We start from the raw sequence: 23,619 nt of genomic DNA, 5'->3' as shown, positions 1-23,619 counted from the left end.
CCTCCCACACAGAGCAGGCGAGACCTGCTCTGATTCTCCCACTCGGAACGCAAGCTCCTATCAGGTCCGCACGGCACGGGCTGTGTGCGCAGCCCGTGGACGGAGCACAGAGGCCCGACGTGGAACCTGCCCAATCACGCTGCCCAGCACCACCGTCTCCACCTCCTCTCCTCCCCTCACCCCCACCTCCAGCCTCCCCAGAGTCAGAAGGAAGGAGAGGACCAGGGCCACGAGCCAGGTAGGAGAAGGATCCTCTGGTCCTCCTCCCCACCTGCCAGCTCTGATCTCTAGGCAGGACACCCCGGCCCATCTCCTGGAAGGGAAGCCTGGGCTCTAGAAGACCCAAGAACCCCAAGTGCCCAGCTCGACAATGAATGCACAGCTGAGACTGCTCTCTCCCTGCCCCCACTAGCTGCCCTTCCTCAGGGGCTGGGGGCCCTTTTTTAAGCTATCCAGAGCCTTCTCCACCAGGAGCAGGGGGAGCACGGGGCCGCGCGGGGGACCCCAGCCACCCGGCAAGGCCGGATGGTCTGGGGTGATAGTTCCGAGCACACTCCCAGAGCTAGGCTGGCTGGTTCTGATCCTGGTTCTGCCACTACGAACTGGGCTGCCCGGCACATCCTTTCACCTCTCTGTGCCTCATCTTCCCCTGTACGGAACGAGGCTGTCAGCTGTACCTCCCTTCAGAGGTGTAGCAAGGATGGAACATGCTAGTACAAGTCAGGTTATGAACAGTGCCTGGGGTGACCTTCCGCCAACTGCCTTGACCTACCTCGGCGTGTGCATCACAAGAAGGACTACAGGAGCAAGGCTTGCCCAGGCTGGGGGTCTCAGAGCCAGACCCTTGCTTACTCCATGCCTCAGTCTCCCCATCTGTGAAATGGGGGCCTAGGATGGCTCTCATTTGGACGGTGGCTAGAAGAATACAGAATACTGTCACCAACTGAAAGAAGGCTGGAGCTGGTGAAAAGGGCCCCCAGTATGCTATCTGCCACGACCAGGGTGGTGTTCCCATACTCCTCCTGCCAGCCAGGCCTCCCTGCTCAGGGGTCACCTTAAATTGAACCCTCGGGGTAGCTGAGCCAAGGGCGTTCTTCCGAGTCAAGGCTGAGCCTGGACAGGCTTGGGGGGTGGGGGAAGGAGCAGGCGACAGAGGGCGTAGGCTCTCCTAAGGAAAGGCCAGGAACCTCCCTGGACACACAGCAGGAGGTGGGAGTTGCCACCGCTGGCCGGATGGTACCAGTGCTAGTCGGCTGCTGACAACCAAGCCACTTGGTTCCAACTCCCATGTTCAGGGCTGGAAGGGAGAAGAGGGAGAAGAAAAAGGGAAATGAGATGGTTTAAGCCCTTCCTGAGAAAAGGGAGCCTGGCATCCTGCCTCGTACATCGGACTCTAAAGCCAGCCTCTCCGCTGAGGCCCTAAGGAGGCTGAGGTCTCTTTCTCGGCCTGTAGTGCAGCTGTCAGTCTGGATGGCTAATGCATCTAACCAAGCACAGCTCTGGCCATGCCCCGTTCAACAACCTTCAAGGACTCCTCATTACCTAAACAAAGGGACGGTAAACATGTAGGAAATGCACACTACCCTCCCCTGCTGCACCCATGGCAGACATTACCAGTCAATCCAGGAAGGGCTCCCTCCAGATCTTCCTCAACCCAGCACTCCAAACAAATGCTACCGATCCATTAGCAGTGGCCCTCGTGGGCCTCTGGGTAAAATGCGAGACTGACCGCACAAGTTCACATTTCCCCGTCCAGAGAGCCGACAGGATGAGGGCAAAGACCTTTTTTAATGCACTGCACCACACACACGAAGAAAACGGAGAAAAGGCCAAACGGACGGGAGAATTCAACAAATTCCAGGGGACTGGGAGCTGATCTGAACTAGGATGGCTTCTGCGGGGAAAAGGACGCAAGAAGAGTTACAGCCTGAAAGTGCCCTCAGAGGGGTGACGGGTGAGAAGTCAGCACCATCCTCGGGACGAGAGGGGCCAGGACAGTGATGGCCAGGGAGACACAGGATATGACACAAGGAACCGGCTGAAAGGCTGTACACTGGGTGGTCAGGCCTCCGGGCCCCCCCTCTCCACACATCAGGGGAAGAAATTAAACAGGAGGGCGTCAGGTCTCAGGGACACCAGGCATGTCGGAAGAGGGGGTGGGAGCCAGGGCATGAGGTGAACGCTGCCTAAGAAACGGTCGGCTCCCCTAGCCCTCTCCCTGCCCCACTGCTAGAATGTTCGTATGTCCCTGCCAAGGGGGCGGGGGACAGTAGGGGTCTTCTTTGGAGAAACTGAACCACTTCAGGAAAGGAAAAGGTCCAGTAAATATGCTGACATTTACTAGTGTCCTCAGTAAAGCAGCTGGTTCCCCAACCCTGATCACCTGAAAGAGAAGTCCAGCAGGTAACAAGGCCCACACCTTGTCCAGAGTTCCCAGTCACTGGACATGGACAAATGGCCCGAACAACAAAAGGAAGGATACACTAGACTTCATCAAAATGGAAAAGGTTGTGCTTCAAAGGACACTGTCAAGAATGTAAAAAGAGGGGACTTCCCTGGTGGCTCAGTGGTTAAGAACCTGCCTGCCAATGCAGGGGACACGGGTTCGAGCCCTGGTCCGGGAAGATCCCACACGCCACGGAGCAATTAAGCCCATGCGCCACAGCTACTGAGCCTGCGCTCTAGAGCCCGCGAGCCACAACTACTGAAGCCCGCGTGCTTAGAGCCTGTGCTCCGCAACAAGAGAAGCCACCGCAATGAGAAGCCCACGCACCGCAAAGAGTAGCCCCCGCTCGCCTCAACTAGAGAAAGCCCGCGCAGCAACGAAGACCCAACGCAGCCAAAAATAAATAAATAGTGCATATGATCCAGCAATTCCATGCCTAAGTATCTACCCAAGAGAAATGAAAAGTTATGTCCACACAAAGACTTGTATATTAAGTTCATAGCAGCATTATTCACAATGGCCCAAAGGTGGAAACAACCCAAATGCCCATCACTGACAGATGAATGGATAAACAAAATGTGGTCTATCCAGACAATGGGCTATTACTCAACCATAAAAAGGAATGAAGTCCTGACATGTTCTATAATATGGCTAAACCTTAAAAACTTAACCTTAAGTGAAAGAAGCCAGTCACAAAAGACTATATATTGTAAGGTTCCATTTATGTGAAATATCTAAAAATGCTATAAAGACAGAAAGCAGCTTAGAGGTTGCCTAAGGCTGGGGGGTGGAGGTGATAACTAATGGGTTCGGGAGTGATGAAAATGTTCTAAAATTAACTGGTTGCAACTCTGTGAATGTACTAAAAATGCTGAATTGTACACTTTAAGTAGGTGAATTATACGGTAAGTGAATTATATGGCAATAAAGCTGTCAAAAAAATAAGGACCAAAAAATCTGGCCACGAATTATAGACATTTGAGAAAATCCTCCAACTTGAAAGACAAAGACTCAAACAGACAGAAAAAGGGACTAAAAGGAAACAAAGGGAGCAGAAGAAAACTTAAAAAATAATTCTCACTTCAAGTCCCCAGAAAGATGAGAGGAAACTTGTAGCCATGAAACAAGATTAGGATGCAATCAAAGAAGAAGAAGGAGCTTTTAAAAATTAAAAACGTCATGGTCAAAACTAAATATTCGATACAAGGGGCGGGGTCGGGGTGGGCCGAGCATGCCACCATATCCCATTAATCTATTTCACCACTAAATGTACAATGCACCAAGATTTTACGAACAATTAAGAAAAAAAAGCCATCAATTAAACTATGACACATCAACAATTGAAAGAGTCATTCATTTTCTGTAGTGATAGAACCCTGATTTTACTCAGAATGGCAATTTACTCAGCTAAAAGAGTACATTTCCCTGGCTCCTTTGCAGCTACCTGCAAACAGACAACTAATTAAGAGTTGTGTGGGACTTCCAGGAAGGCTCCTTAAAGGGAACTAAGTTGGCTTTCCCCCTATCCTGATGCCTGAGAAATGGATGTGATGGCTGGAACCCCAGCAGCCTTGACCTTGAGGACAGAAGCCACACACTGAGGATGGCAGATAGAGACAAGTAGGGTCTCTGGTAATTTCACGGAGCTGCTGGACCAGACCTGGACACTCCATCTCCAGACTTACTTTACACGAAAGAAGAACTATTCATTCATGCCAATGTTACTTTGGGTTTTATGTAATATTCACTCAGATTCACTCTTAATTAGAAGATAAAGTTAAGAAAGTCTCTAAGAAAATGAATTGGAAAATAAATAAATGGTAAAAATCAGAGAGGATAGGTCCGGGATATCCAACATCAGACTAACAGGGGTTCCTGGAAAAGAACACAGAGAAAACAAAGAAAAAGAAATAATATAAGTAAATTTACCAAATTGAGAGACTCTCCTCTCACTGCCTACCAAGTACCTGGCTCAAAAATAGGAGGAAAAACAACACAGATCCCAAAGCTCATCAACGTGAAATTTAAGAACGTAAGGAACAGAGAGGAAATGCAAAACTCCTAGAGGCTAAAAAAAACCGAGTTACATAACAAAGAATAGAGAATTAGAATACTACCAGACTACTCTTATAAGACATTGGAGCAACCAAAAAATGATTCTTGAAAATCACTTCTAGGGAAAATCATTTACGATGGAGATTCTGTACCCAAACTATGAATCAGGTACTGAAAATAAATGACATTTCAAACAGGTAGACTTAGAACATTTATCTACCATGCACCTTTTCTTAGGAAGGTACTAGAGAATGTATTCCAGCAAAATGAGGGGGGAACACCAAAAAAGAGAGAAATATGAGATCTAGGAAACTGTAGATTCAAAATAGAGGAGCAGTAAACAGAGGTCTCAGGACAGCTGTTGAGCAGGCCTGGAGGAAAACCGGTTCAAACCGGAGCAGAACAGAGGCATCCCGAAGGAGAAAGGGACAAAGGATAAATTATCTGATAGGCTTGAGCACTGGGTGAAAAACAATTTTTTAAATTTTATATGCTGGTTATGATAGAACAATTTGTAAAATTTTAATAATAGGTTTTTTTAGAAATGTGCAAGCGAAAGAGCCATTTATTTTTAGGAAAACCCAAAAAGTTGCACAAGAAATGAAATGTAATCATTACACACTCTGGTGGTCAATCTACGTTGTCACAAAATCTAAACACTTTATTGTTTTGACTAAATTATATAACTTACTGGGACGATGAGGGGAAAAGTGGTATAATATAGCCAATGTTTTCCTACCATAAATACATAATACATAGATATCAAAGTGTAGCAATATAAGCAGATATTTAGAACTAAGGAGATAAAACCCAGAATAAACAGTGACATTTTACAGTGATTGCCTCTCGGGATTGGGCTTGGGGTTGGGAGGAGGCGGACGAGAACCTGACGGTTTTCATTCATGAGCCTCTTGGTATTAATAACTATGAACATGCACTGATTTAAAAATAAGATAAAGTAAAAGAAACTATTACCTATTTTTCATCCCAGCATAGAATCAAATCCAGACCTTTGTAGGATCAGGACCTTCCAGGATCTGACTCACCTCTCCCGTTTTACTTTCCGCGGTTCCCTCTCTTACACGTTTACCCATGACTAGCCCCCCTGGAGGCCGTTCCCCTTTTCCGCCTAACTCTGCCCATCCCTGAAGGCCCAGGGCCAACCTCCATCGGCTCACAGAGCAAGCTGTCCTGCAGGGGCAAACACTGAGCCTCTTTGGGATCCAGGCCCTGGGTCTCTGTTCCTGCCTTTTCTGTAGACAGCCAGCCCCACAGATTTGGTTGCGGACGAGGGCTAGGCTAAGAGCTCCTAGCCAGGGACCAGTAAGCCACCTGGAACTGCATGTACACTTTCGTGTGAATATGCCCACTTCTAGGAAAAGCACAGCTTTCAGGTTATCAAAGTGGTCCGAGACCAAATAAAGGCCCAGCTTCCGGGCTCCGAGACGATTCGAAGGCTCTGATCACCAGCCAGAAGGATTTCCTGCACTTCCTCCCACTGGCTTCTCCTGCCCTGTCCCTCTTCCCGGCAACCCTTTTCTGTGGGTGCTGGGCCCCCGGAACAGGTCCTATGCCTCCTGGTCTTGGAGGAGTTTTCGAAAGAAGGAGGCTCTACCCACACAGCACCCATGCAGGGGTGAGCTGGGGAGGGTGGCGGAGGCCGAGCTACGGGCTGAGCTCTTGCAGAAGCTCGGTGTTTCTTTGGGGATGACCCAACCTAAGCCTACCGGTCCACTTCTCCAAGCCCCATCCAGCCCAACAGCTGCCCCGCTGCGGGCCCGGAAACCTTGGCATTGAAAGCCTTGGGTGACTACCCCTGAGGCCTCCTGTAGGTCCTCTCTGGTACGACAGACCCCTTGAGGCCGCACTTCTGCCCGGGCGTGACCATCACCCGCCATCAGGAGGGGGCCTTGCTCTGCGGCACCAATGGCCCCACCTGGTCTGAGCTCCCGGCACCAGAGGGCCACTCTGTGCTGGCCCTTCGCTCTTGTCCTGCGCGTCCCAGGTCCCACCGCCGCCAAGGCCCACCCCTCCTCCTTCCTGCGGTCATCGACGTGCTGGGGTGGGAAGGAGGAGGTCATCCAAGGCTTACCCAGAACTTCACGAGGAAAAAGGCGTTGGAGGGTCCCCGTTCAAAGAGCTCCTTGAGACCACCCTTCCTCTCCGGGAACTTGTCGTAAATCTGGCGGATGTCCACAGCTTCGAGGTAGGGGTCGCTGTAGCTGGGGCTCGACTGGCCGATGTGCACGAACAGGTGCTTATTGTACTGTGGACAGAGAAGAGCTGGTCTGAGGGGCCATGGGGGCGGCGGGGCAGACAGACCAGACAGACCGGGGCTCGGAGCCCGGCCAGGGGCCCAGAGCAGGGGTGCCACGGCGGGGGCCTCAGTTTCCCCTCTGGTAAAACGGAGCCAGTAGAAGGGCTGAGTGTAAAGCAGAGTCAACAGGTGTCCAGCACCTGGGGCAGGGTGACCCCCAGCAGATGCTCGGCACTTTCTGGTCGTTATTTGTACTGAGTCTTCACTCTGTCGCTAACATCCTTAGGCGACTCATTTTCTATCTCTGGACCCCCGTGATCTCGTCTGTGATGGAAAACCAGCGGCCCATACGAGGGGTGCTCCCCCCGGAGGCGGCGGCTGCGGTCCCTCGCTGCAACTAAAGAAGAGCCGCTTCTTTCGTGGTCCACGCTGGGTTCCTCACCTAAACCATAAGCTTGAAAATGTCAAAGTGAAATGGTCAGTGAAGTGCCCCCGACTCTGGCATCCTGCCCACCTGGACTTTGCAGGTGACGCCGGTCACCCAGGACGGAGACACCGAAGGGGGCGGGATGCGGGTGGGCTGCTGCTCCTGATGGCGTTCCCGAGGACATGGGACAGACTCAGAGCCACAGGGAAAGGACCGAGCAGCCTGCGGGCAGGGCTGGGACCAGTGCCTTCAGACGGAGAGGTGACCGGACCAGAAGAAGGTGGACATGGTGGGAGCAGGGAAGGGACAGAGCCTCGGGGCACCGGGACGGGGCACAGGAACCGTGGGAGGGCTTAGGGGAGGGAGCAGAAACCGAGCCAGGGACAGAGGGAAGGTCCAGTGAGAAGGAAGCAGGGAGGGAGAGGACGGAAGGATAGGGGGGGATGGAAAGGAACAAGGACCCTAAGTTCGGCCCCAAGGTGGCGCGGGGCAGAGAGCAGGGCAAGAAGGCCAGAGCAGGAGGAAGAGGCGCTGGGGGACGCACGGGAGCAGCCGCCCCAGGCGCGAGGACCGGGCGGGAGAGCGGCCAGACGGAGGCCGGGACCTACCGTATCGGGGTCTTGCTGCCGCTCCAGGAAGGCGGAGAACTCCAACATCCAGAGCTTGGGGCTGGCCACGCTGCGGCCCTGCCACGGGGGTGCTGGGGGCGCGGAGGGCGACGGGGAGGCTCCTGCGGCAGACTCGAACCCTGCACACAGTGGACGGCACATGGGAGCCGGTCCACAGCGCCTCCCTGCCGCACCCTCCGCCAGGCCCCCAGACCCTCCGGCTGGGGGACCTGCTGTCTGCCTTAACGGGGTCTCCCAGCGGGGGGGGGCAGAGCACTGGCCAGCGGTCCAGGGGCAGCCCTGGCAGGGAGCTCAGCCTGGAACAGCTCGGTCCCCTCGGGCCCTGCACGGAACTGCATTCAGGGGAGACTGGATGCTGGCTGGGGTTGGGGGGTGGGATGCCTGCAGGACCCAGGGCTTCCAGGGCAGCCTCCGCTTGGTTCTTGCCCTGGAGGAACTTCTGGTCCAGCCAGGGAGACGACCGGACCAACTATTACAATGACATGAGCGTCTGCTGTCCGGCCCCTGGGACAGCACCCGGCCCAGAACAGGCACTGGCTGCTGGCTGGCGAGTAAGTGAAGCAATGAACGTGAGGAAAACGGACAAGGAAGGCGCTCAGCTCAGCGGGGGAGGGGGGCTCCTAGTGTTCCGTGAAGAGCGTCAGAAAGGCCACCCGAAGGTGGCGCTGAAAGAGGGTACGGGGTAAGAGTGGGAGGCAGCAGGTGCAGACGGGGGAAGGGGGCTCCAGGCAGGGGGCACGGGGCTGAGAGATGCACCGTGAGCTCGGGGTCTCCGTCTGCCAGACGTGACGGGGAGGGCGGGTTTGTGCCGGGGCTGGAGAGACGGGCCCTGGCTGCTAGGTAAGGGGTACGGGTTTCAGCCTGAGCTCAGGAGGGCGATCGGAGGATTTTAGGCGGGGCCGAGGAGCGATCGGCTGTGCATTTCTGAAGACCCTGTTCCGCGTGGGGGAAGGACTGGGCTGGGGCGAGGTGGACCAGAAGCCCAGGCCTTGTGGGTTTTTCCCAAATGGGAAAATGAAGAGGGCAGTGGAGTGAAGAGAAGGGGACACAGGAGGGACATGGAGGGAGCAAGACCCCGGGGCTTGGTGGCGGACGGGACAAGAGGGCAGTGAGGCAGGTACGTCAGAAGCCCGGGGAGGAAACAGACAAGGGACGGCGGGGGACGGACGGAGGACCATGCTGGACACACCAGCTGGTATTTGACGGGTGAGCCGAATCACTCGTTCATTTGTTCAGGCGTGGCGTGCACACCGGATGTGGCCCAACACACAGAAGACAGACACAGACACCAGCCCCAGAGGCTGCCCAGGGCACACAGAGTGACAATTAAGCTTAGATCGTGTCCTGAAGGCACCAGGGAGCCACTAAAGGATTCTAAGCTGGAAGCAGCACGGTGAGATTGATACTTTAAAAAGATGATGGGTGGACTTCCCTGGTGGTCCAGTGGTTAAGAATCCACCTTCCAAGGCAGGGGACACGGGTTCGATTCCTGGTCGGGGAACTAAGATCCCACACGGTGCGGGGCAACTATGTCCGCGCACCACAACTAAGACCCGACGCAGTCAAATAAATAAATATTAACAACAAAAAAAAAGATGGCAGGTGGGTTACAGGGGGTAAGAGCGGGGATGAGACTGCAGACGGGGTGGGGGAGCCGTGAGGGGACAGCACAGACTAGAGGGGGTGGGCGGCCCCTGAGCAGCCGTCAGGAACCTAGGGGGGTGGCAGGGCCCGCTCCCAGAGCAGGAAAAGCCGGGCCACCGTGCAGGTCGGAGCCATTCCCAAGCCAGGAAAGGAGGGTGAGGGCGAGGATCCTATCTCGCCCTGCAGAGCGGAAGGTGGAGGGACCTTCCTGAGAAAGAGGCAGGGACAGAGCGGGTCACATGAGCGGGGAAGGCGGGAGCTCCGTGCTGCCCAGCTGGACCTCCATCTGCCTCATGCCAGGAGCCTTCCCTCTGCTAACCAGGGGCTCCCGGCTGGAAAGCCATGCTCTGCTGGACCCCCACCTTGAAGGAGAGGATTACAGTGTCACAGAGGGAAGCCATCCCAGGAGCCAAGCAGGACGGGGCACACATGCGGGTGGAGTGGCCACCCCGGGGCGCAGGCACTGCCCCTTGAGCTGTGCGCACCCTGCCAGCCTTGAGCCTCGCTGGGGAGGGGCTTGGGGAGGACGGGCAGCCCTGGGGGTGCAGGGGGCTTGGCTCCTGGAAGAGGATCGAGGTGGAGCTGGGAGATGGGGTGCACGGTGTGAGCACGTGCCAGGGCAGCATCTAAGGGGACTGCTAGAGGCGTCTAGCAGTCAGGGCCTGGGACCCGGAGCAGGAGCCACAGGGGTGTGATGCACGAGGGAGGCAGAGCCTGCTGACCCACCTGGCAGAGGCAGTGACGGCTGGACAGCGTAGGTTTGCTGAGAGAAAGGTTTCACACTGTGGGAGACGAGAGAGGATGCATGGGCCTGGGGGCAGGTGGCAGCCCTAGAGCCTCGGTCAGGCTCCAACGCTGTCTTCAGTGAGGCAGGCCCGGGTGGTCAGTGGCTCTGGCCTCCCGCTCCCTCGGGATTCTGGCCGACCCACAGAAGCAGCAGGTCTGTTGGGAAAACCCACCCCTCCTCCCTCCCTCCCAGGCCAGCCAGAGGGCTGGTTCCTAGCCTCCTCCCCTCGGGGTCCCGAGCTCGGGTTCTGCTATGCCCTGGATAGACTGGAGCTTCAGCGAACGCCACCCCAGGGTGCCCGAGAGCAGGAGAGCCTCATCCGTAAGTGCAGGGCCATCCGGAAAGGCTGACCCCAGCCTGCGGCTCTCCCACCCTGCGGCCTGGGTCAGCGGCACGAGTTCACGGGCTCAAGCGCAGCCCAGGGAGCAACAGGGCCGCACGGTGGCCATACTCACTCGTGGGACGTTCCGGCGTGGCCCGGCAAAGCTCCTTGCCAAAACTGAGGAGACAAAGGCACGGAGTCAGCAGAGCCCAGTGTGTGCGGCCGGCGGCGTCCAGACAGAGACGGGGCAGGGGCTCAGCTGGAGGGCGCGGCCGGGGCCGGGGCCTGGGAAGGGTGCCTGCCTAGAGCCCGGCAGCACCGCGTCCCCGCGAGCGCTGCAAGGACCTCCAGCCTCTGGAACGCCCGCCGGGCTTGCAAACACGGCATTCGTCCCCTTCCTCGGGGACAGATGCCTGGCGACAGTGGCACGCAGGACCCTCAAGAGATCTGGAGTCAAGCACCCTATTGAGACTTGAGTGCCCCTGAGTCACGTGTGCACGCGTTCGTCCCGTCGTCCTGTCCATTCAACGCCCTGCCGGCCTAGCGGCCTCTGGACACACTCGGAAAAATGCTGGATGAGAGGCTCCCCGGACACAGGGCCTGCGGCAGTGCGTTAGTCCCAACAGCCTACAAGACCCTGGGAGGACTCAGCCCTGCGGAGGAGGGGCCTCTCTGGACTATTCTTAGAGCGGGACCCACCTGGCCACGGCCAAGAGACCCATTCTCAGTTTAAAATTCGAGAGGACTTTGTTCCTGGACATCAGCCCTTTACCTGGAAGGAGCCCCTGAGGGCGGAGGGGGGACGAGGCTGAGCTGGGGGCGGGGTAGAGGGGCTCCTCAGAACATGCCGGTGCTGCCCCAAAGCTGGGCCTCAGCCTCCTCTTCTGTAAACGGGGCCAACTCTGCAGAGCCCCTGGGTGGCCGGCTGACGGGGCCGCTGCACCCTTGTCACTGCCAAGGCCCCCAGGAGGGCGGTCCCGGCAATTGCATGGCCCTTCGGTCCTTGGTCTCTCCTTCCCCGGCTCTCCTGGCCCGAGAGGACGCAAGTGAGGACTTTGGTGTGGCCAGTGCCTTGGAAGAGGGAGGAGTGAGAAGGACGGGGCGGTCCAGCCTCCGACTCCAGGCAGCCCCACTTACCCCTGAGACCGCCGGGTAGCCTGGGCCCCGGGTGAGGGCCATTTTACTGTGGAAGGCTGTGGCAGAGATGATCTGGGCGGACGACATGGCAGCCATGCTCTGCAGGGCCTTGTCCTTAGCTGCCTGATCCTGGGGAGACATTGAGGGAGGCCTCAGCGTGGGCACCATGGCAGGTCGGGAGAGGCGGGTCCAGCTGGTGACAGGGAAGCCAGACCTGGACTCGGCCCTGGGGACGAGGCTCACGCTCCTGCAGGGCTGTGCACCGGTCCTGTGACTTGAGTAAGTCACTCGGTGGCTCTGATCACTTTCCTCATCTGTCAAAGGGGCACAACACTTGCTCACCTCCACACCAGGGGTGGCTGGGGCCCACCTGGCCCTTGGGAGATGGTGCATGAATATCTGTTGGGCAAGGGTCATCCTCGGTCACATGGATGGTAACAAGGGACGGTCTCCTGTGGCCCCCGTCTTAGCCCTGGCCTGTGGATCTCTACTGTACCACGGGCGACCATGGCTCCCGAACCTTTTACGTGTCAGGATGCAAATACCAACTATCTGCCCTCTATGGGTCCCCTCTATGGTCCAAAGACCCCCCCAAAATGGGTTCACCCTGCAGAGGCTCTGAACAAATCAGCAGTATGACCTGCTTATAATAATAATAGTAATAATACTTGGTTACTACTTGTATTAGCCAGTGGTCCCCATCCTGAGCTCCCCAATCCCAAAGGTCTTCAAAACCAGTAAGACAGCATACTGTATGTCAGAAAGCCTAGTGGGTCCAAAAGAAGACCACACATACAGACTGAACAGCAAGTATTATTCAGTATGGGAAGCATTACTGGAGACAAAACGTTGGTTTATGTCAACTCGGGAGCTCTGATTAGAAATTCTGTATCTTTATGATGAATTATTTTTCAAATGGGAAAAATCAGTGGGCCCTGTATTCAATAATCAGATTGGTGGACCCGAATCTGTCCTGAGTAATAAGCAAGCTAACTGCTGAGGGAGGTCCTCTCAGCCCGCAGCTGGTTTTGCATATGACTTCACTCGCCCGGGGGCGGGGGGAGCATCACCACAGCGTCGGGCCCTAAGGGTCCAGGTGGTGCGCCCGGCATCCTGCGCGATGAGGTCTGGGGCCAGGCCCTTCCACTCGGCTTCTCAGGGACCCTTACGCTCGTGGGGCACGCACGAGACAGGCCCCGGAAGGTAAAGAACGCCGTCTCACTTTGGTTCTGAACATCTCAGCACCCCCGTGAGGCTGGCAGGACTCGTAGGCTCCCCGTTCTAAGATGAAGAAACTGAAGCTCAGAGGATTTAGGGGACTTGGGTGTTGACAGGGGTCACGTGACAGTCGGCCCTTAAGGTCCGTCCGGGATGGCACATCCATGACCTCTGACCTCTGCAGGCCCGGGGGACTGAGCAAACCAAGGAAGGGGCACATCAGGATCTGACGGCACCCATCCTCACCACAGAGGGCCCGGGAGGCCGTGCTGAGTGGTGGGACACCCCAGCCCACTGTCCTTTTGGGGCCAAACTTGGGCCTTGCTCTCAGGCTGTCTCTGATAACCAAAGCGTCAGGCTGCCTCTCCCCAAGGACTCTGCTGATTCTGGGAGGGAGATGCCATACACGCCCAGGCCCACTCCCTCCAGGACACAAATGGGGCGGCAGGTCGCGCCCCAGGAGGCCCACAAACCTCTGTTAACAACTGCACTTGGTGGGACGCCAGAGAGCTCCAACCCTGTGTCGGCAACCTGAGTCCCTTCCCGATGGCCAGTCTAAACGAACGGCCAGGGACCAGCGAGTGGGCCAGGAATCAGGTGGGAGTGGGGGGTGACATCAGTGACCAGGCTACTGAATTTTGCGGCTGGAGGGGACCTCAGATACCACCTTGCTCAACCCTGTCATTTTACAGGCGGGGAAGCTGGATGGAGCTTGAGGCAGGTGGGTGACATGGCCGAGGGCCCACGGCCCAGGGCAGCGCCAGGCCAGACCAGGGCCGTGACCCGAGGATTTCTACCTGACCTTGCCATCCACCAGGGAGCTTAACTACGCTGGGCCCCAGACCCGCTGGAGAATACGACAAAATCCTCAGACCAATCTTCTCCGAAAAATGCATGTACATGAAAATGTGCATATTATTTAAGGCGCCCATGGCTCCCCTTGAAGCCTGTCCAGCGGTCCCAGAGGCTGTTCCCAGTCCCACATTAGAGCCTGTGAACAGGGACAGGCTCAGTTCCTCGAGCACACGTGGGCCGTATAGCCCACGGGAATCCAAAGCTCCCCCCGACGGCTCTGAACAGAACCCTGGACATTCGGCTCTCCATCCGGTCCCCTACCAGGCCCTGGTGAGTCACAGGCTGACCAGAGAGGGGAGTGAGGAGCAAGTGGGCTGCAGGGCCGGGGACGTCCGGGTACACATGTGCCAGCCTGAGAGGGAGGGACCAGCAGCTGCGGCCCAGCCAGCTGTCCCGGGGACAAAGGAGCGAGGGCTGGGCCACAGCTGTGAGGGGCGGGGGACAGCTGGGCTGATGCAGAAGGAATGGGGCCTCCTGGGAGTTCCCACCCACACCGTCAGAGCCTCCAGTGTCAGGGTCACGGACAACGGGGCCAGATGGGGCCTCTGTGGTCCTCTACTCCAGGGGCTTTTAAACTGGGTTCTGGGATGCTTTCGGGTTCGAGAGTCATGGGGGCTGAGAGGTGACTAGCACGAGGGGTCCCTAGCCTGCTTCTCGCCAACCTAGCTTTGACCAGAGTAGCTCCTCTGATAACGGGATCGGGGTGATATTTAATTTGGGAGAAAAACGAAAGGGCTGGGACTTCCCTGGTGGCGCAGTGGTTAAGAATCCGCCTGCCAATGCAGGGGACACAGGTTTGAGCCCTGGTCCAGGAAGATCACACATGCCACAGAGCAACTAAGCCCGTGCGCCACAACTACTGAGCCTGTGCTCTAGAGCCCGCGAGCCACAACTACTGAAGCCCGTGCGCCTAGAGCCCGTACTCCGCAACAAGAGAAGCCACCACAACGAAAAGCCCGTGTGCCACAACAAAGACCCAATGCAGCCAAAAATAAATAAATAAAATTAAAAAAAAAAACAAAAAAAGGGCTTCCATTGCTTTAAAAAAATGTTTGTGGGGAATTCCCTGGCGGTCCAGCAGTTAGGACTCTGCGCTTTGACTGCCGAGGGCCCGGGTTCAATCCCTGGTCGGGGAACTAAGATCCCGCAAGCCGCATAGTGCAGCCAAAAAATAAAAATGAGAATAAAATTAAAATGTCTGTGGATTTACTGGTCTCGGCCCCAAGTGCTGGCTCCTCCTACCAAGCAGCCATAGACTCTTCTGTTACATCCACCGCGATGGGCAGCCTGCTGCCTCCCAGGGTTCAGCCAAGGGCCCCTGGGGCCAGGGGCCAGGAGGCCCGAGTCCCGCGGGGAGGGGACCCCCACCGGCGGCTGGCCCCCCGTGTAGCAGTCAGTCGCCTGTTGGCAGACAGGCCTGCAAGGTGGGGCCGATCCCGGGAGCGCCACCAGCCCTTCCCCCAGCGTGGACCCCACCCCGCAGGCCTGCCACCCACAGGATCTGGGTGACGGCAGTAAGGGGCCATGCGGTCCGCAAGAAATGGGGTCTGGAGGGCAGTCCTGCTGCTCTAACCACGGGACTCCGGGTGTGCCCGGTTCCTCTGAGCTGCAGGGGGCGGGGAGCACAGCAGGAGACCCGCCTCTGTCTCCCAGGATGCCGTGAGCCTGGCCATTCACACACGGACACACAGACACGGCCCCCAGTCAACGTCCTCTGCGCAGGTGGGAGAGAGGTTACAGGCTGAACCCCACTTTCCTCAGCACTGAGAAGCTCACTGGCTCCACACGTAAGCAGCCAGCCCCAAAACCCAGGGGAAGACTTTTCCTCCTGGGAAAAGAGCCCCAACTCCCGGGAGGCTGGCCCACCCGAGCCCTCCCGCTGCTGCCTTTGCCTTACCTTTAGCTTGGCCTGGATCTCGCGGGCTTTTCGCCGAGCCAGCACCTGGATGTGGCTGGACACCTGTGGCAGGAAGAGGGGTTCCTGTCTCCCCGACGGCCGGCTCCCCTGACCCTCAGCCCTCCACAGCCCCCCATCCCATCACAGGCTGAACGGATGAACGAATGAATAAAAGGACCAGTCACTGATGGGACCTCGGCCCCACCTCTCCCAGTTAAATAGAAGTGCAGTCGGATGGGGAGGGCTCTCCTCCCAGGCGATGGCAGAAGGGACCCCAGGGAAACTGACCGTCTGTGGCACACCCAGCAGAGGACCCTTCCCAAGCTGGTCCCCAGAGTCCACACCCAGTCCTGCGGAGGGCCGGGCCCACCCTGGGAGCCGACCAATGCCAGGGTACCTGCCCCAGGGTACCTGCCCCAGGGCCTACCTGCTTCCTGGTGCGGGTCTTCCCTGTCCGGAGCTTGATGTAGCGGGCGATCAGCTCATTCCGACCTGCAGAGACGCCAACATCCACTCAGCGGGAGGACCAGGACAAAAGCAGGCAAGCTCAAGGGCCCCTTACCAGCCCTCCCCAACCTGAGTGGCACTTGGGGTGAGGATTCTGCAGGGCCCCTCCCGTCCTCCTGAGATCCCAGGGATCTCCCAGCAGCAAGAGGAAGCCGAGGCCTCGCTGGGAGACCACTAACTTGAGACCAGGGTGACAGGGCTGTGGATCTCTGGCCGGCGGGCGCACAGCTCAGAAAGCCCCCTCAGAGCCTCCCCCCACCGCAGCCTGGCAGCCTCCTCCTTGGCCCTTCCCCCAGACAGCTCCCACGGTCCCCACCACCTCCGCTAATGAGCAGGACCCGACAGGATGTCTGCCCTGTCTGTGGGCAGCAAGGGGGACGGGGGACGCAAGTGCCAAGACACAGAGTGTCTCCGGAGGGGAACCCGTGGCCCTAACCCGGACACAGGGAACCCAGCCAAGCACAGCTCCACGGCTCCAGCTAGACCGTCAACGGGTCACACGAGTGCTCGCTGCGGGCCCAGCCTCCTAGAGGTGATGCTGCAAGATCCCCCAGGACTACGGGGCCCCACGTCCTCCCTTATCGTAAATGAGATCAGGACAAGGGGTTCCCTGCTTTCCAGAGCTCAGCACCTGGTGGAGGAGAGAAGTGTGCCCACATGACGGCCCTGAGCCCGTGTCTGACGGGACCATGCCACGTGCTCAGAGGAGGAGGGGCCAGCTCAGGCTGGGCGGCCAGGTGAGCCTTGAGCTGCACTGACCACTGGTAGGATTAGACCATAAAGAAGGGCACTGGTGGGGAGAGGCAGAGCGAGAGGGTTTGAGCAGGAGTTATTACCTCCTTTCTCCACCTCCGGGACCTGCCCTGTCCTGCTGGGCCTGGCTGAGCCTGGAGGGCTGCAGCAGCGGGAGTGAGGGAGCTGCTGATGCAGGGAAGAGGCGAGACAAGTGGGCTGTCCGCCACCTGGGCTGTAACCAGAGAGCACGGCCAAGGCCACATGGGGCCCCCAGCTGACCTCTCCCGCCTGCCAAGGCTGAATCAAGAGGCCACCCTCAGAAATCCTGGTTCAAGATGGCAGAGTAGAAGGACGTGCGCTCACTCCCTTTTGCGAGAGCACCGGAATCACAACTAACTGCTGAACAATCATCGACAGGAAGACACTGGAACTCACCAAAAAAGATACCCCACATCCAAGACAAAAGAAAAGCCTCAGTGAGATGGTAGGAGGGGCGCAATTACAATAAAATCAAATCCCACAACCACTGGGTGGGTGACTCACAAACTGGAGAACACTCATACCACAGAAGTCCACCCACTGGAGTGAAGAGTGAAGGTTGTGAACCCACATCAGGCTTCCCAACCTAGGGGTCTGGCAACGGGTGGAGGAATTCCCAGAGAATCAGACTTTGAAGGCTAGCAGGATTTGATTGCAGGACTTCGACAGGACTGGGGGAAGCACAGACTCCACTCTTAGAGGGCACACACAAAGTAGTGTGAGCATCAGGACCCAGGGGAAGGAGCAGTGACCCCAGGGGAGACTGAACCAGACGTGCCTGCTAGTGTTTGAGGGTCTCCTGCAGAGATGGGGGGTGGCTGTGGCTCACCGTGGGGACAAGGACACTGGCAGCAGAAGTTCTGGGAAGTACTGCTTGGCGTGAGCCCTCCCAGAGTCCGCCATTAGCCTCACCAAAGAGCCCAGGTAGGCTCCAGTGTTGGGTCACCTCAGGCCAAACAACCAACAGGGAGGGAACCCAGCCCCACCCATCAACAGACAAGTGGATTAAAGTTTTACTAAGCTCTGCCCACCAGAGCAACACCCAGCTCTACCCACCACCAGTCCCTCCCATCAGGAAGGTTACACAAGCCTCTTAGATAGCCTCATCCACCAGAGGGCAGACAGCAGAAGCAAGAAGAACTACAATCCTGCAGCCTGTGGAAGGAAAACCATACTCACAGAAAGACAGACAAAATGAAAAGGCAGAGGACTTTGTGCCAGATGAAGGAACAAGATAAAACCCCAGAAAAACAACTAAATGAAGTGTAGATAGGCAACCTTCCAGAAAAAGAATTCAGAATAATGATAGTGAAGATGATCCAGGAGCTTGGAAAAAGAATGGAGGCAAAGGTCAAGAAGGTGCAAGAAATGTTTAACAAAGACCTAGAAGAATTAAAGAACAAACAAACAGAGATGAACAATACAATAACTGAAATGAAAAATACACTAGAAGGAATCAATAGCAGAATAACTGAGGCAGAAGAACGGATAAGTGACCAGGAAGACAGAATGGTGGAATTCACTGCTGCGGAACAGACTAAAGAAAAAAGAATGAAAAGAAATGAAGACACGCTAAGAGACCTCCAGGACAACATTAAACGCACCAACATTCGCATTACAGGGGTCCCAGAAGGAGAAGAGAGAGAGAAAGGACCCAAGAAAAAACCTGAAGAGACTATAGTGAAAACTTCCCTAACATGGGAAAGGAAATAGCCACCCAAGTCCAGGAAGCGCAGAGAGTCCCAAGCAGGATAAACCTAAGGAGAAACACGCCGAGACACATAGTAATCAAATTGACAAAAATTAAAGACAAAGAAAAATTATTAAAAGCAGCAAGGGAAAAACGACAAATAACATACAAGGGAACTCCCATAACGTTAACAGCTGATTTCTCAGCAGAAACTCTACAAGCGAGAAGGAAGTGGCATGATATATTTAAAGTGATGAAAGAGAAGCACCTACAACCAAGATTACTCTACCCAGCAAGGATCTCACTCAGATTCAACGGAGAAATCAAAAGCTTTACAGAGAAGCAAAAGCTAAGAGAATTCAGCACCACCAAACCAGCTCTACAACAAATGCTAAAGGAACTTCTCTAAGTGGGAAACACAAGAGAAGAAAAGGACCTACAAAAACAAACCCAAAACAATTAAGAAAATGGTAATAGGAACATACATACCAATAATTATCTTAACTGTGAATGTATTAAATGCTCCAACCAAACGACACAGGCTTGCTGAATGGATACAAAAACAAGACCCATATATATGCTGTCTATAAGAGACCCACTTCAGACCTAGGGACACATACAGACTGAAAGTGAGGGGATGGAAAAAGATATTCCATGCAAATGAAAATCAAAAGAAAGCTGGAGTAGCAATTCTCATATCAGACAAAATAGACTTTAAAATAATGTTGTAAGAGACAAGGAAGGACACTACATAATGATCAAGGGACCAATCCAAGAAGAAGATATAACAATTATAAATATATATGCACCCAACATAGGAGCACCTCAATATGTAAGGCAAATGGTAACAGCTATAAAAGAGGAAATTGAGGGGCTTCGCTGGTGGCACAGTGGTTAAGAATCCACCTGCCAATGCAGGGGACATGGGTTCTTGCCTGGTCCGGGAAGATCCCACATGCCGCGGAGCAACTAAGCCCGTGCGCCACAACTACTGAGCCTGCGAGCCACGACTACTGAGCCCACGTGCCACAACTACTGAAGCCTGCACGCCTAGAGCCTGTGCTCCGCAACAAGAGAAGCCACTGCAATGAGAAGCCGGCGCACCACAACGAAGAGTTGCCCCCGCTCGCTGCAACTAAAGAAAGCCCACACGCAACAATGAAGACCCAACACAGCCAAAAATAAATAAATAAATAAAATTTTTTTCAAAAAAGAGGAAATCGACAGTAACACAATAATAGTGGGGGACTTTAACACCTCACTTACACCAATGGACAGATCATCCAGACAGAAAATTCATATGGAAACACAAGCTTTAAATGACACAACAGACCAGATAGATTTAATTGATATTTATAGGACATTCCATCCGAAAAATAAAAACAAAACTAAACAAATGGGACCTAATGAAACTTCAAAGCTTTTTCACAGCAAAGGAAACTATAAACAAGATGAAAAGACAACCCTCAGAATGGGAGAAAATATTTGCAAACAAATCAACGGACAAAGGATTAATCTCCAAAATATATAAACAGCTCATGCAGCTCAATATTTAAAAAAAAAAAAACCAATCAAAAAATGGGCAGAAGACCTAAATAGACATTTCTCCAAAGAAGACATACAGATGACCAAGAGGCATATGAAAAGCTGCTCAACATCACTAATTATTAGAGAAATGCAAATCAAAACTACAATGAGGTATCACCTCACACCAGTTAGAATGGGCATCATCAGAAAATCTACAAACAACAAATGCTGGAGAGGGTGTGGAGAAAAGGGAACCCTCTTGCACTGTTGGTGGGAATGTAAATTGATACAGCCACTATGGAGAACAGTATGGAGGTTCCTTAAAAAACTAAAAATAGGGCTTCCCTGGTGGCGCAGTGGTTGAGAATCTGCCTGCTAATGCAGGGGACACGGGTTCGCGCCCTGGTCTGGGAAGATCCCACATGCCGCAGAGCAACTAGACCGGTGAGCCACAACTACTGAGCCTGCGCGTCTGGAGCCTGTGCTCCGCAACAAGAGAGGCCGCGATAGTGAGAGGCCCGCGCACCGCGATGAAGAGTGGCCCCCGCTTGCCGCAACTAGAGAAAGCCCTCGCACAGAAACGAAGACCCAACATAGCAATCAAGCAATCAATCAATAAATTAAAACTTAAAAAAAAAACAAAACTAAAAATAGAATTACCATATGACCCAGCAATCCCACTACTGAGTATATACCCAGAGAAAACCATAATTCAGAAAGACACATGCACCCCAATGTTCACTGCAGCACTATTTACAGTAGCCAGGTCATGGAAGCAACCTAAATGCCCATCGACAGACGAATGGATAAAGAAGACATGGTACGTATATACAATGGAATATTACTCAGCCATAAAAAGGAACGAAATTGGGTCATTTGTAGAGACGTGGATGGACCTAGAGACTGTCATACAGAGTGAAGTAAGTCAGAAAGAGAAAAATAAATATCGTATATTAACGCATATATGTGGAATCTAGAAAAATGGTACAGATGAACCGGTTTGCAGGGCAGAAATAGATACACAAATGTAGAGAACAAACCTACGGACACCAAGGGGGGAAAGCGGCGGGGGGGTGGTGGTGGTGGTGGTGGGATGAATTGGGAGATTGGGATTGACATGTCTACACTGATGTGTATAAAATTGATGACCAATAAGAACCTGCTGTATAAAAAAATAAATAAAATTCAAAAAAAAAAAAAGAGGTTACCCTCAGGAGGTCTCATCTGCCAGAAAGACGCGCTGGCCTGTCTGTGTCGGGGAAGGAGGGGTGAGGCCGAGACCCTGGGGACACCGTCTGTGGGCTGGTCTGCCTCTAAGCCCGTGGTCCAGCACCATGTCTCTTCTCAAAGCTTTCCAGGGAAAGGTACTCCACAGGTGGTCCAATGGACGTGCAATAGTCCTACCCTACATCTAACTAGAGGCACTCACGCTGCAGCTGTGAAAGGCGGAGTCTAACCATCACCAGCGACAACTGGAAACGGTCACGGGATTGGGAGTCGAGGAGCCAGGCCGCAGCCCAGCAGCTCCACAGATGAGCTCTGGGGCCTCGGCCGGTCACTTCCCTCCGGACCCTCACACAGCCTTCTCTTCTTAAACATGCGCCCTGACAACCATAGGCTTTTCATTCAAATGTGCCCAAACTGTACAGACTTCGGAAACAGACCTGAACTCTGGCTCAACAACAGCTCTCTGGAGCTCAGTCTCCCTTCCTGTAAAACGAACATGTTCCAGGCCCCCGTGAGGAGTCCAGTTCCAAAAGTCCAGGGGCAAACAAACGGCAGGGCGGGAAGGAGGTCCCCTTGAGCCCCGAGGCTGAGGACAGCGCTGGTGGGCGTGGTGACGGAGAGGCCTGGTGCCGGTGGTGGGAAAGCTGATGGGATGGGGGGACACTTTGGTCTGGAGGCGCCTTAGTCACCAGCTGGGATCCGGTTCTCGTGCTGCTCCAGCCCACACCACGGAGTGGGTAGCAGCCCATCGCTTCTGTGTCTGTCTTCTCCTGCTAGATTCTCAGCATCTCAGGAGGGGACCACACCTCCCTTCAGGTCTGCATCCCCAGGACCCGGCAGCTATTTGCCAAATGAACGAATGACTCTGCCAGCAAAAGCTGATGCCTCCGATTTCAAACTGGGTCAGAATCCAGCCACTTCTCACCACCCCCGTGTCCAAGCGACCTCCCTCCCTGGCCCGACAGCGGAACGGGCTTCTGCCTGGATTCCCTGCTCCCAATCTATTCTCCACGCAGAAGCCACAGCCATCCTGTTAGAACCCAAACCCCTTCCAACGGTGCCCTCCTCCCTCCCTTGAAAGTATCCAAGCCCCTACAATAGCCTGAAGGCCCCCACAGGATGTGTCCACCCGCCCCCAGCTCAGCCCCTCTCCAACCTCCGGCCAGCGGCCTTCGGGTCTCTGGGCTATTGCTGGTCGTGCCAGGCCCCTCCCACCTCAGGGCCTTCACGCATCCTGTTCTCTGCCCCAGAGACCCGCACGGCCCACTCCCTCACCTTCAACCCCGCGGGCATCGTTGCTCAACAGCCGTTATCGGGGGGACGTCTTCCCTAAACACCCCACTGAAAGCTGAGGTCACCCCACACCCCCTTCACTTTCTCCAGCTCATTCTAATCACCATGTGACCCACTTACTTATGTAGCGCACGGTCTATCCCCGACTCCCATCAGGAGGAAAGCTCCTATGAACAGGGGTTCTTGTCTCTTCACACCTAAAGCTAGAAAAGTGCTACACACAGTACACACTCAATAAGTATTTGCTAAACGAATGACAAGATGTTGGTCATGTCTTCTGCGGGAACACTGTGAGATAAAGAAGTACAAATAACCTTCCACTTCCGATTAGTCCAACATCATTCTCAAAGCGCTTTCCTATCCTGGTCTCATTTGAGCTTGTCTCTGCAGAAGCAAATCCAGATTTTGGTGAGGCCTAAAATATCTAAAAACTGGGAGGCCCTCTCTGAGAAAAAGAATTGAAAATACAAACACAAAATTAGGTTAAGGAGGTGATGGGTGGGTTCACTCTCTTGATGGTGGTGATGGCTCCGTAAGTCAAACTTACCGAACTGTCCACTCCAAATACGGACTGTTTATTGTATGTCAATTATATTTCAGTAAAGCTACCTTAAAATATTTAATAAGAAATAAACAGTTTGGGCTTCCCTGGTGGCACAGTGGTTGAGAATCTGCCTGCCAATGCAGGGGACACGGGTTCGAGCCCTGGTCTGGGAAGATCCCACATGCTGCGGAGCAACTAGGCCCGTGAGCCACAACTGCTGAGCCTGCGCGTCTGGAGCCTGTGCTCCGCAACAAGAGAGGCCGCGATAGTGAGAGGCCCGCGCACCGCGATGAAGAGTGGCCCCCACTTGCCGCAACTAGAGAAAGCCCTCGCACAGAAACGAAGACCCAACACAGCCAAAAATAAATTAATTAATTAAAAAT

The 23,619-nt window shown here is 54.7% G+C and overlaps 1 protein-coding gene across 2 annotated transcripts in view; it reads right to left on the bottom strand.

The window, feature by feature from the left end:
• TEAD4 (TEA domain transcription factor 4) overlaps window positions 1-23,619 on the bottom strand; it is a 67,199-nt gene that overhangs the window by 5,902 nt on the left and 37,678 nt on the right. For both annotated transcript variants that reach the window (XM_036865497.1, XM_036865498.1), the window contains 7 exons: window positions 16,102-16,166; window positions 15,675-15,737; window positions 11,705-11,833; window positions 10,701-10,744; window positions 10,185-10,240; window positions 7,794-7,933; window positions 6,594-6,767 (listed from right to left, as the gene is read on the bottom strand). In XM_036865497.1, coding sequence (XP_036721392.1) covers window positions 6,594-6,767; window positions 7,794-7,933; window positions 10,185-10,240; window positions 10,701-10,744; window positions 11,705-11,833; window positions 15,675-15,737; window positions 16,102-16,166 — 671 coding nt within the window. The remainder of the gene's footprint in view (window positions 1-6,593; window positions 6,768-7,793; window positions 7,934-10,184; window positions 10,241-10,700; window positions 10,745-11,704; window positions 11,834-15,674; window positions 15,738-16,101; window positions 16,167-23,619) is intronic.

The sequence above is a fragment of the Balaenoptera musculus genome, chromosome 10 (genome assembly GCF_009873245.2).
Source record: "Balaenoptera musculus isolate JJ_BM4_2016_0621 chromosome 10, mBalMus1.pri.v3, whole genome shotgun sequence".
Classification (NCBI taxonomy): domain Eukaryota; kingdom Metazoa; phylum Chordata; class Mammalia; order Artiodactyla; family Balaenopteridae; genus Balaenoptera; species Balaenoptera musculus.
The sequence above is the reverse complement of the archived record's forward strand: the minus strand, read 5'-3'. Positions and strand labels throughout refer to the sequence as shown.